Consider the following 14,245-nt stretch of genomic DNA (forward strand, 5'->3'; position numbering starts at 1 on the left):
GCTCATCCCTAGAACCCAATATGAGTGAGGCCTTGGAAGAAAACCAACAGAATAAAACATGTACTTTCACCGGTGCCCACTGTACTCATGTCTGCTTGTTACAGGACAGTCCTCTGCAAAGAGCTCAGCATGCATCAGACAGACGGAAGGGAAGTTCTCAGGTGAAGCAGATTCTGTTCTTCAAACTCACAAAGAGAAATTTGCACTCAGAATGACCTTCTTAATATCTTTTATTGCATCTTTCTTAGGACTCTGACTAAAACGCCAGCTGTAATGACACTGGATAAAAGTATAAAAAAATAATCTGGACTATACAAATTATGCTCTGCTACACAAATTACTCTTCTGGAGGCTACAACTATGACCCCACTTTAAATTACACTGCCTTAGGGAATGAGAACAGAAAAAAACCACAGATGCCTCAGGAAGACTAAGGACAATTCAAGCTAAGGGATAATGGCAGAAATACAGACCCTAGAATCGTGGCCCAGAAGAAAAGGGGAGCCAGTGATCTCGTTGAACCTGGAAGGAGTCCACCAACATTTTATAATGCTGTTTTGCATCTGTTTAATTCTGCGGAGGTAACACCATCTTATCCTAGAGTAGGGTATGCCCCGATTTCCTACAGATTTCTTCCTTAAAGTGGCTATCTATGGTAAAGGTATGGTGGGGAGTCACAATGCGTGTGCTGTCTACCTGAATCAAAAATGAACTAGCCCAGCAAACAGCCAAATCCCACTCATTCCCCTAGAAAAAAACCCCCAACTTCGTTTCCAGAATGTCAATCAGTGCAGCCCCCCTCACGGACACTTAAGGTCAAAGCTCCCAACCTGTTTTGGTGACACAGGAGCCTGGGGGTATTACACTTTTAAAATGACCCTTTTTAGACTGAATAAAGTCGCGAGACCATCCTGTCTGGCCTTTTTCTAAGTGTCTGTTCAGGATGGTTTTATCTGGGATCTACACCATGCTGGAGCTGTTGGATGAATCTGTTTAGTATGGAGGCCGGGTTTTGTGTAAGGACCTAGATACTAAATGTGACATCCCCGAAGCCCCCCGCATCCCTCTCCCTCTCCTCACCCCTAGTTCCAGATGGAAGAAGACATCCCATGACTGACGGCGGCTGCTGGGGTTTGTTTTTTTTTGTAACTTTTCCCGCCAGCGCAGCTGTTTCAGGTTCCTCCCCGGGGCTGGCTTCCCACCGGCTGCGAGCGTGTTTCCCGCTGCTGCCACTGACAGCCGTGTGCATCTCACTGGGCTCTCCTGTTCTGGCACGGACAGTGAGCACCCGATCTAGCTGCCGAATCCTCCCCCACCAGTACACGAGGGATTGACTCACTGTGTGGAGACCCCTGCAAGATGAGGAAAGCTCTGCAGCTGTGCAGTTTAAGAAATGCCCCAAGAAACAAATATAATCCCTTGGATTTGATCTTCCGGTTACTGCCGGCACTGCTGGTAAAATGAAATAATAAGTTATCCCAAGGCCAACTCCGGCTGGAAATCTCAGAGCGCATAATCTGAGAATGGGCCCATTGGAACACCACTGAGATTCTCTGGGCCAGAAAAAGCGTCGTACGGAGCCTGAGGCTACAGTCTGGGGTGGGCAGTGATAGGCCTGGCAGGACAGACCATACCTGCTGCTCAGGCAAAGAGAGCAAACGAAATAAATACTAAATTAATGATTTCTGGAATAATCCAGAGGAACACCTCACGTAGGTGTGGGAGATCACGAAGGAGACAGAATGGCTTCCAACTCAGACAGCGCAGATAAAAGACATTCTCTGACTCACTGTGCAAGACCTCACAGAAACGGTACTAAAAGCAGGGAACAATGAACAGCTGGAAGTGTGAGGTATTTACAGCATACGCTGATTCCAAAGTACTCGTAATATACGAGCTCACAGTAGCCACCTTTTCCTTTGCCGAATACAATTTGACGTCAAACACTCAGGTTTGCTAGCCAAGGACTCAGATCACGTCAAATGAATCACAATCAGATCTCACTGATCAAATTTTCTCATTTATAATATAGGGACTGTTTTCTCAAGTAGTTCAGATGAGTATTGTTCCACAGACTTGTTTGTGATAATTTCTAATAAGATCTGCCATGGTGTATCCAGTTTGTGATGAACATGGGACTGTTTCTAAAGTAGCACAGATGATTATTGCTCCATTGACTCTTTTGTGATAACTTCTAAATATGATCTGCGATGATATACTCGTGTTGGGATAAATATCGGAGTTCGTCAGCTTTTTATGAAGATTTCAAGATAGAAATAAAAAAAAATTTCAAAAAATAACAATAAAATTTAAAGTCAATAATTAAAATAAATTAAAGGGACCCATGTCCAAAATCATGAGTTTGATTGACAGACAAACTCATTGAGTGTGGGTCCTACAAATAATATATGTGGGTTATTGCACATGTGGTTATATTATAAATGAGAAAATTTGACCAGTGAAACATATTTTGTTTCTGTGTGTTGCACTTGTAAGGGTTTCTGCAATACATTGGATATTGGGCGTTTGTTGTGATTCACACTCTGATCTGACATTATTCAGACATGTGTAAGAAATTTAAAAAAAAAAAGTTTTTCATGTGAAGCATCGCTGGAATTAAGGCGGCTATGTTTCCTTCTGACAGCAGGGAGTTACAGTGCAGGCTGCACTCTAGGGTCACTGAAATAAGAGCACAGCCAGTGCTGTATCACTGCAGAGATCTGCACGCTGCACTCTAGGGTCACTGAAACCAGAGCACAGCCAGTGCTGTATCACTGCAGAGAGCTGCACGCTGCACTCTAGGGTCACTGAAACCAGAGCACAGCCAGTGCCGTATCACTGCAGAGAGCTGCACGCTGCACTCTAGGGTCACTGAAACCAGAGCACAGCCAGTGCTGTATCACTGCAGAGAGCTGCACGCTGCACTCTAGGGTCACTGAAACCAGAGCACAGCCAGTGCCGTATCACTGCAGAGAGCTGCAGTTCAGTGCAAAATATATTTGGGCAGAGATCTGCACATAGGAAGGAAAAGGACAAAAAATTCATGTTTCCAAAAATCCTCAGGTTTTTAAATGTAAAATTAATGAGACCACACATTCTACAGAAAAAATTATTTTGGGGAAAAAGACTACTCGCAGTTTCAGAGTTCTGGAGGATTTGTGTTTGTAAGGAAATGAAAGCTACCAGAAGCTCTGCCTGGCTGACACCAATCAGACAGCAATGTGTGGCGGGTTCTCAGATTACTGGCAGATGCTCAGAGAGTAACTCCCACCGCCTCTAGAAGCTGAAACCGCACCACATCAATGGACGTACTCCAGCATCGCCAGCTGTTACATTTGCCTGTGTTAAAGCTGTTTACTTTTTCCATTTATCATTTGGCAGAGCTTAGCAAGGAATACTGTCTCCTGTCCACAATAGCGGGAGTTAGCACAAGCCTGCTGTTCTCTCCGCCGGCAGCAGAGAAAGCTGACCTGGGCTAACGGGCCCACTCAGCTGCGGCGTCACCTTACGGGGATGCACAATGTGAGACCTCGCTCTGCTTTCTCTTTCCCCCTATAAATTCTTCCAGTGCTCGTCGTACACTTTCCCCATACCACGGTGAGGGCCCAGCACCACCAGTGTCAAAGCCTCCCAAGCAGCTCCATCCACAAAATATGTACCCTGTACATTGCACGTAAAAGGAACAAGAGAACACCAAGGTGAGTTACTTTCCAATTAGTGCACGCTCCACCTTTTTAGCAACCTCCCCCCTCTCCCCACCCGCGACAGTCCATTCAGAATGACCCCGCAGCGTGTGTGTGTGCTGGTCCAACACTGCATAGTAACACGGCCCTGCATGGCACCCTCCGGCGGCGGCGGCAGCAGAGCGTTATCGAACTCTCGAACGAGTGCGTCACCCTCATTCCAGCCCTCTTCTGCTGTCTTGGTGGCATCCGATATTTGATGAGAGAAGCTTCTGCAGCGACCCGACGACGAGCCGTCCTTCTGCTCGTGCCTTCCTCCCCCGGCCCACTGAACGGAGGAGACGTTTCCCGGAGCAGAGCTGCCCCCTCCACCTTCTTCAAGCGCCCTCCGAGTTCAGAGTTCTAGGGCAGTGTTGGGCTTACGACACACGGACAGTGTGTACCTTAAGCTGTCGCCTGGCACAGAACCACCTTGTTTTTTCAGCTTTGTTAAAAGTAGTCTCTCCTCCTGCTTTCATCGCTGATGAAGGATGGATTGTATTGACCAGGGTAGATGCAGGAATGCCGAGATCCGGGTAAGCCAGCATAGGGGTAAAGTCCATTCCTGTCAACCTCGAGGTTCCTCAAAGCAGGCTGCAAAAGGAAGAAAGACAAAGAAAATCAATTCTTTTTTCAGAATCTATTTTCTCATGATCTCTAACAACATGTAGAACTCTGCATTGTGTAACTTGGCAGACCAATAAAAGATATGCGGTCCTGCTGAAAAATCTTCTGCAAACGTACTGAATGGCGTGAAAAAGGCTGTCTTAAGGCCCAAAAAAACAAACAAACCCCACCAGATGTGTAGAATAACACACCATTCAACCCAGGTCCCACATCAAGAATCATGCACACCTCCGGGATACGTTCTTTGGTTTTTATGGAGTATTTTTCGGCTATCGCGCAATGCGAATCTGAAAGATTCCCCAGTGAGATTCCTCCGCTAAACAAATCTGCTTTGGTGGGGCGAGTATGAAAAGGAAATCCAGACCTACTTTGCAAAGTTCGCTACAAGAAGTTATCATCTGGCGCTTGATCTCCCGAGTAGGCTGTGCCAGGGAAAAGCTATCACCCCCACTGGCTTTTTGTTCCTTGCCGCTGCCTAACGCAAAGAAGGGAACCAGGTCACTCAAGGACAGGCAAAATCCAAGAGCATATTTTGCAATCCCTCGGGGAATTCACATGCTCCTGGTAAAATCTTTAAAGCTCCAGCAAGGTGCAGAAGAAATGACCTCAGAAAGAAGCAGGCCAGTCTACATTACTATGATCCGGTAAGTATCAAAGTTAAAAAAAACAAACATATATTTATTTAACGATTATGCTTACTGGACTGCCTGGCTCTCTCTGTTCAGCAATGCCGTTATCAGCATGGCTTACTGGGCTCTCGAGCTGGACTCCCTAGCAATGTCCTGAATACTAATCTCGGGCTCAGCTAAGGGGAAGCCAAAGACGAGGCTCTGCATGCAGTGTGAAACTGGCCAATGGGCTAAAAGTACAATCCGCTGTAGAAAAGGCTCCTGATCAGGCCTCTGCTCTGGTAATGAGACTGATCTGTTGTTGGCATTTTTCCTTGGGAAGGAGACACACACAGTCTTAATGCTGCCAGATCTCATTAAGGACCAGCTACATTGCTGGTGCTCGAGGGTATCGTCCCCTCTGAAACAAGGGAGGACCTAGCCAGGCAGGACAAGGGCGGCACAAACGGGCGGCGGCCCCGGAGCTAGCCAAGGAGTATGGAAGGGCCAGAGGAGGGAGAAGATGGGGAAAGGGAAGGTAGGAAACACATTCAAAGGGAGGCTAAGAAGATAACGTAGAAGGGCGGCCAATAGGAGGAGGCCAGCAGCAGGGTCCCCAGGGGCTTTTAATGGGGGCTGCAAAGGGGAATGTGGCAAAGAAAAATCATCCACTACTTGGGCGATTTTTTTTTATTTTTTTATTTACGGGTCCCCGGGACCCTACCATGCGTAAGCAGACACTCCAGGCGTTTATCTATAATGCACAGGAACCAGGCATTCCCCTAGCACAGCGGAAAACCGAAGGACCGGCTCGGGTGCTGTCATTCCTTGGAGTAATGGCCAAAACAAGCCAGCAAAAAAAGGCAGCCGCACCTTCAGTTTCAAAGCAAAATGCCAAACGAAAAAGGTGCACGAATAAGAAGTTAATACGAGTGGGATCTCAAAGCTAACGAGTGCTATGGATGATAATCCACTGTCGCCGGCCCGCAATGAGCTGCAGACAGAAAAATCAAATCTTTCACCAGATCTAGTAACCATCTCACTTAATTTTACTTTTAATTTTATGATCACTGAACTATATAAAAAAAAAACAAAAAACTTTTCACAAGAAATTTTCATCATCAGCATCATATGTATCAAAAATGGACTTATCAGAAGCCAGTTTTTCCCGTGTCATAGAAAGTATTATATCGATAATTTATCAAAAAACACAGAAAGATGGAAAAACAACTCTCGATGTTCAAAAATCAATGTATTATTGATCCTATCAGATGAATTTACAGAGCGGAGAAGAGAAAGAAAACCGGGGATTTGAACTGCTGGCTGGCAGTGAGGCTGCCTTGTTGCTTGGCAACCAGTTCAAAAGCTGATTGGTCAGTAAGGCTTTAGGATGTCAGGCCAGCCAGGACCCTCTTATTTTTTTATGCTTTCCAACACATGGCATGTTGGAAAGAATGACGTAAAAGGCATTGAGGTCCGTCTGTCTTTAGGCACAATAGCTCTTCAAAAAAGAGATGAAAATTATCCAAATTTAGCATGCAGGAAGAAAATGTGAATATCTCAAATGAGTTAAAAAAAAATGAGAAACATCAGGGCAGTATTTTCAGAGAACCGAGCTTCCCCCCAAAAAAAATCTTCATTGCTTTCCACAGGAAACCATTAGAAGCTGTTAGAGACTGCAGTAAGTGGACCCACACTCCATTACTGCAAAAGTGCACCCCCTACCCTTTCCAGCACTTTGGCACAGAGCAGCTGTCAATGCATGGTACCACCTCCCCCACACTGCCAAAGTTACACACACACACACACATTCTGACACCCGCCCTCCCAACACACAAACCAACAACCTACACAGACCTACACTCACCACCATACACACACACACAAACAACCCACATAGGCCTACATTCACACACCCCCACACACCTCCATACACACCCACTCCCCAAGTCCCCATACACCCCCCCCCCCACAGACCACTTACATACCACTCATTCAATCCTTATCCCTAAACACCCCTATTCAAACCTCACCCAAATCCACAGCCCACACCCACACACTCCATACCCGCCTCACAGATGCAGCCCAACTTGCTATATACCCCCACTCACCCACCACCAACACAAGCATCCACATCTCCCATACACACCTTTGGGCCTACTCAACCTTTATTAAATCAAGAAGACTTTCGCACTGTTTTACAAACCTTAATATTCTCAAATCTTGATTATTGTAATGTACTCTTATTAGGATTACCATCAAGCATGGTGAGATCCTTGCAAATGCTGCAAAATGCTACTGCAAGGGTTCTCACTGGTAGCAGAAAACATGTCCACATTACCCCAGTACTTTCCATAGCCCCCCAATGCAATTTGTGATCTGTCGATAAAGGTTTACTAAGTATCCCATCAATACACAGTGCACATCTAAGGGAGGTGAGAGATAGGGCTATCTCTACAGCAGGACCAAAGTTGTGGATTACAATGCCAATTGAATTGCAAACTCAGAGAGACCTTCAGTTATTTAAGAAAGATTTAAAAACCCTGGCTATTTAAAATGGTATTCGAGAGCAATAATAATAATTTGGGCTAAAACATGACAAAGATAAAGTTAAATTATACAGAGAATTAGAGAGGCAAGTGAAATGTTATGATATTGCAATTCTTGTCACAAATGTACTTTATTTCTAAATTTTGTTATTGAATGATTTTGTATTTTAATTCGGTGTAAACTGCCGTGATTGTGAAAAAGAATGACAGAATACAAATAAAGAAAATATATACATACCTCTTACTTCCACACAACTCACACATACCTACACACACTCACACTCCCCACTCACAATTCAAACACTTCTACACTCACCACACACACTTTTACACTTCCATATATGCATCTACACACACATGCACACACTTTCCGTGAATCTACAGCAAAAAAAGAACTATAATAAATTTTGGAACCTTTTAAAGGCCTAGTTGTTTACCATGGCCTTTTATGATAACTAGGTATTATATGCGATTTTATTGAGCTTATTAGTACCGTCTTTAGGGTCTTAGTTTATGGAATTTTAAAATGATTAAAGTTATTTATTGCAAATTTTGGTTGTATATATTAAATGCACATAAAAACTGCCATGCTGCCTCACCATGCCCTGATCCTGTCTGCTATGACACCTCCCCACCAGAAGAGGCCTCTGATGAGCTCTGCTCAGAGCTACCTGAGCCATCCCCTCTTTGGCCACTTGACTCAACCTGTGATGCAGCCTCCTCTCCACCAGGGGTCCTCAGTGAGCTTCACTTCCAGCCTTGCCAAGCTCCGCTTCGTTGCTTGTACCACACCCGAGCTTAGCCCCATTTAACCCTGGCTTGCCATAAGAACACAAGAACATAAGAACGTAAGAAATGCCATACTGGCCCAGACCAAGGGTCCATCAAGCTCAGTATCCTGTTTCCAACAGTGGCCAATCCAAGTCACAAGCATCTGGCAAGTACCTAAACATTAGATAAATCACAAGCTACTAATGTTTATTAATTACCGTAATAGCAGTTTATGGAGTTTTCCTCTAGGAACTTATCCAAACCTTTTTTAAATCCAGTTACACTAACTGCTGTAACCACATCCTCTGGCAATGAATTCTAGAGCTTAACTATGCACTGAGTGAAAAAGAATATTCTTTGATTTGCTTTAAATGAGCTATTTGCTAACTTCATGGAGTGCCCCCTGGTCCTTCTATTATCTGAGAGAGTAAATAACCGATTTACATTAACTTGTTCAAGTCCTTTCATGATTTTGTAGATTTCTATCATATCCCCCCTCAGTCATTTCTTCTTCAAACTGAATAGACCTAACTTCTTTAGCCTTTCTTCATAGGGCAGCCATTCCATGCCCCTTAATTATGGTTGCCCTTCTCTGTACTTTCTCCAGTGGAACTATATCTTTTTTGAGATGCGGTGACCAGAACTGCACACAGTATTCAAGGTGCGGTCTCACCATGGAGTGATACAGGGGCATTATGACATCCTTTGTTTTATTTGCCATTCCCTTCCTAATAATTCCTAACATTCTGTTTGCTTTTTGATCGCCACAGCACACTGAGTCGATGATTTCAATGTATTATCCACTACGACGCCTAGATCTCTTTCCTGGGTGGTAACTCCTAAGATAGAACCTAACATTGTGTAACTACAGCAAGGGTTATTTTTCCCTATATGCATCACTTTGCATTTGTCCATGTTAAATTTCATCTGCCATTTGGAAGCCCAATCTTCCAGTCTCGCAAGGTCCTCCTGCAATAAATCACAATCCGCTTGAGATGTAACTACTCTGCATAATTTAGTGTCATCCGAATATTTATTCATCTCACTAATCATACCCCTTTCCAGATCATTTATAAATATACTAAAAAGTACCGGTCCAAGTTCAGGTTCCTGAGGCACTCCTTTGTTTACCTTTTTCCGCTGTGAAAACTGACTATTTAATCCTACTCTCTGTTTCCTGTCTTTTAACCAACTTGCGTCCACAAAAGGACAACACCTCCTATCCTATGACTTTTTAGTTTTCTTAGAAACCTCTCATGCGGGACGTTGTCAAATGCCTTCTGAAAATCCAAATACACCATATCTACTGGTTCAACTTTGTCCACATGTTTATTCACCCCTTCAAAAAAATGTAGGAGATTTGTGAGGCAAGACTTCCCTTGGGTAAATCCATGCTGGCTGTGTCCCATTAAACCATGTCTATCTAAATGTTTTGTGATTTTATTCTTTATAATAACTTTCCATTATTTTTCCCGGCACTGAAGTACAGCTCACTGGTCTATAGTTTCCCGGATCATCCCTGGATCCCTTTTTAAATATTGGGGTTACATTGGCCATCTTCCAGTCTTCAGGTACATCGATGATTTTAATGATAGGTTACAAATTAATTGAAATAGGTCTGAAATTTCATTTCTCAGTTCTTTCAGAACTCTGGGGTGTATACCATCCGGTCCAGGTGATTTACCACTCTTCAGTTTGTCAATCAGGCCTACCACATATTCCAGATTCACCATGATTTGGTTCAGTTGATCTGAATCATCACCCATGAAAATCTTCTCCGGAACGGTTCTCTCTCCAACATTCTCTTTAGTAAACACCGAAGCAAAGAAATCGATTAATCTTTCCGCGATGGCAAAGGGAGACTCAATGAAATGGCCTCTAGGTTCTGGCCACACTTACCTTGTTCTATGCTTTGTGGCCTCTGGGCCTTCCTGTATCTTGCTCCTTGCCTTGCGGTCTCCAGGCCTTCTGTCTCCTAGCACCTTCCTGTTTGGCCAACGCAGGCCTTACCTTTCCTTATGGCCTATGGGCTTGCTCTTACCTTAGGCCTTGCTCTTTGGCTTACTCAGGTCTCTCTGTGCTTAGGGGCCTCCAGGCTTTACTCTTAGCGGTCTTTGGGCCTTCTGTGTTGCCGCCTTCAGGCCTGACTATTCTTTGGGTGTTGTCTTAGTCTGCTGTGTCTAAGTCCTGTCCTAATCTGCCTTGTTTAGTCCGGTCCTTGTTTGGTCTTGTCCCCAGCATCCATTCCCTGCTTTGTCTTGTCTGTATCCAGCCCAGTCCCTGTTCAGTATCCAAGCCTGTGCCTGTGTCCAGTTCTAGCCCTTGTTCAGTCTCATGCCACTCTCCTGTCCCAGTACCCAGTCCTCAATTCCTTGCCTGTTCCAGTATCCACATTGTGGGTAGAGACAGCTTCCAGGCTGTCTCTACCCACAATGTCCAGCCTGTGTCTGCACTGCCTTGTCCAGCTTCTCCAGCCTGTCCAGTTAAGCCCTACTGGCCCCCAGAACCCAAGGGCTCAACCTACAGGAGAGGAGGCTGGAAAGCAGAAGATAAAGCCAGGCCCTGCCCTGCTCCTGAGAGCCAATTTCCAGACCCCAGTCCTCATGACAATTTGTAAACTGCTTTGCTATTAATTTGAAGACTGCGGTATATAAAGACTCTAAGTAAACCAAACTAAACACAGCCATACACCCCTTCACATACACGTCAACTCAGCCATCCCAAATCCCCATATACCCCCACTCACCTGTCACCTACACACACATCCCAAACCCCCATATACCCCCACTCACCTGTCCCCTACACACACATCCCAAATCCCCATATACCCCCACTCACCTGTCACCTACACACACATCCCAAACCCCATATACTCCCACTCACCTGTCCCCTACACACACATCCCAAATCCCCATATACTCCCACTCACCTGTCCCCTACACACACATCCCAAATCCCCATTATACTCCCACTCACCTGTCACCTACACACACATCCCCATACATCCCCATATACTCCCACTCACCTGTCCCCTACACACACATCCCAAATCCCATATACTCCCACTCACCTGTCCCCTACACACACATCCCAAATCCCCATATACTCCCACTCACCTGTCCCCTACACACACACATCCCCATACATCCCCATATAGTCCCACTCACCTGTCCCCTACACACACATCCCCATATAGTCCCACTCACCTGTCCCCTACACACACATCCCCATATACTCCCACTCACCTGTCCCCTACACAAACATCCCAAATCCCCATATACCCCCACTCACCTGTCCCCTACACACACATCCTCATACATCCCCATATACTCCCACTCACCTGTCCCCTACACACACATCCCAAATCCCCATATACTCCCACTCACCTGTCCCCTACACACACATCCCAAATCCCATATACTCCCACTCACCTGTCCCTACACACACATCCCAAATCCCCATATACTCCCACTCACCTGTCCCCTACACACACATCCAAATCCCCATATACTCCCACTCACCTGTCCCCTACACACACATCCCAAATCCCCATATACTCCCACTCACCTGTCCCCTACACACACATCCCAAATCCCCATATACTCCCACTCACCTGTCCCCTACACACACATCCCAAATCCCCATATACTCCCACTCACCTGTCCCCTACACACACATCCCAAATCCCCATATACTCCCACTCACCTGTCCCCTACACACACATCCCAAATCCCCATATACTCCCACTCACCTGTCCCCTACACACACATCCCCATACATCCTCATATACTCCCACTCACCTGTCCCCTACACACACATCCCCATACATCCTCATATACTCCCACTCACCTGTCCCCTACACACACATCCCCATACATCCTCATATACTCCCACTCACCTGTCCCCTACACACACATCCCCATACATCCTCATATACCCCCACTCACCTGTCCCCTACACACACATCCCAAATCCCCATATACTCCCACTCACCTGTCCCCTACACACACATCCCAAATCCCCATATACTCCCACCCACCTGTCACCTACTCACACATCCCAAATCCCATATACTCCCACTCACCTGTCCCCTACACACACATACCAAATCCCCATATACTCCCACTCACCTGTCCCCTACACACACATCCCAAATCCCCATATACTCCCACTCACCTGTCCCCTACACACACATCCCAAATCCCCATATACTCCCACTCACCTGTCACCTACACACACATCCCAAATCCCCATATACTCCCACTCACCTGTCCCCTACACACACATCCCAAATCCCCATATACTCCCACTCACCTGTCCCCTACACACACATCCCAAATCCCCATATACTCCCACTCACCTGTCCCCTACACACACATCCCAAATCCCCATATACTCCCACTCACCTGTCAGCTACACACACATCCCAAATCCCCATATACTCCCACTCACCTGTCCCCTACACACACATCCCAAATCCCCATATACTCCCACTCACCTGTCCCCTACACACACATCCCCATACATCCCCATACACTCCCACTCACCTGTCCCCTATACACACATCCCAAATCCCCATACACTCCCACTCACCTGTCCCCTACACACACATCCCAAATCCCCATATACTCCCACTCACCTGTCCCCTACACACACATCCCAAATCCCCGTATACTCCCACTCACCTGTCCCCTACACACACATCCCAAATCCCCGTATACTCCCACTCACCTGTCCCCTACACACACATCCCCATACACCTCCAGCCACCTGTCCCTTACTCCCCACACCCTCACATTTCTACACACACAAATTTACAACTGGGGTCAGCCCCAGAAGGGGGCAGGGGGTACAAGGACTCTCCCAGACAAAGAGGTTGCTCTCCCAGCTTCTCCCCACTTTCCCTCCCCCTCCTCCAATCTAGCTGGACCACTTTAATTGGAGGGAAAGAGACATGGTGCTTTCCCACCCTGAAATTCACTCTGCCCACCACCCCACCCACATCTCCCGCTCACCTCCCCCCAAACACTCAAACCCACAACCCGCACAGTCCTTCACCGACACGCCCCCGCATATACGCACAACCCACTAAAAAACAATCACATCTCACACACACACACACACACATCCAACCCCACACAACTCTAAATAAACCCACACATAATACACTCCCCCACCTGCCAACACGCACACTCCTTCTACAAACCTGTGTTGGAAAGCATTCCCAAGGTCACGACTCTACATTCTTTCCCTACTTGTGGTAGGTAATGAATGTATGCAGCCCATTTATTCAAAGCCCTGCACTACTGATCAAAAGGTACATAGAGGACCCGACTGGGCAAGACTGAGTTGTAAGTACCGGTTCCGCGAGTGCTTGAGGAGCCCCCCCAACATCGGGTCTGCCTCTCGCGTCACCTCCGCCATCTTCCGGATCCAGGGCAGCCGTGAAGAGAGAAGAGGAGAGGCCGCCACAGACGACGAGGGAGGCGGAGCCGATCCTGGGGCAGCGCTCGCTGGGACGGCGAGGAGGAGGAGGAGGAGGAGGAGCATCCTGCCCCGCGGGCGAGCACTTACGGAATAGTACACGTCCGTCACCTGCAGGAGGTTCTTCGTGCTGCCGTTCTCCTGCATTTCTATGGCCTCTCTGCCCCACTCGGAGGAGCAGGGATTCTTGGGGTACTCGGAGTAAGGCGACATTTGGAACTCCCCGCTTTTAAAGATGAGTTTGCTGATGTCGTTTTTGCTCTTCCTGCAGACAAAACGAAATAAACAAACAAATAAATAAATAAATAACGTTCCCTTTCGGCGTTCTCCCTGAGTTTTTAATCGGCATGCGGAGCCCTAATCAGCTTGGCCCCACTGAAGCAAAACGTCTGTGTCCTCTAGTTTAAACACACAGCAAACCCCCACAGGTGCCCCCAAATGTCCGGCTTCTATCTTTTTTTTCCACTAATATTTTTGACATGAA

The 14,245-nt window shown here is 46.5% G+C and overlaps 1 protein-coding gene across 1 annotated transcript in view; it reads right to left on the bottom strand.

The window, feature by feature from the left end:
- Positions 1-212: 212 nt before the first annotated feature.
- The window catches only part of HEG1 (heart development protein with EGF like domains 1), a gene marked incomplete in the record, with an annotated part of 43,788 nt that continues 29,755 nt past the window's right edge, over positions 213-14,245 (bottom strand). Inside the window, 2 exon segments of the mRNA XM_029605251.1 lie at positions 213-4,316; positions 13,852-14,032. Of these exon segments, the coding sequence (XP_029461111.1) occupies positions 4,173-4,316; positions 13,852-14,032 (325 nt within the window).

This window comes from Rhinatrema bivittatum, chromosome 6, assembly GCF_901001135.1.
Source record: "Rhinatrema bivittatum chromosome 6, aRhiBiv1.1, whole genome shotgun sequence".
In the NCBI taxonomy this organism is placed as follows: domain Eukaryota; kingdom Metazoa; phylum Chordata; class Amphibia; order Gymnophiona; family Rhinatrematidae; genus Rhinatrema; species Rhinatrema bivittatum.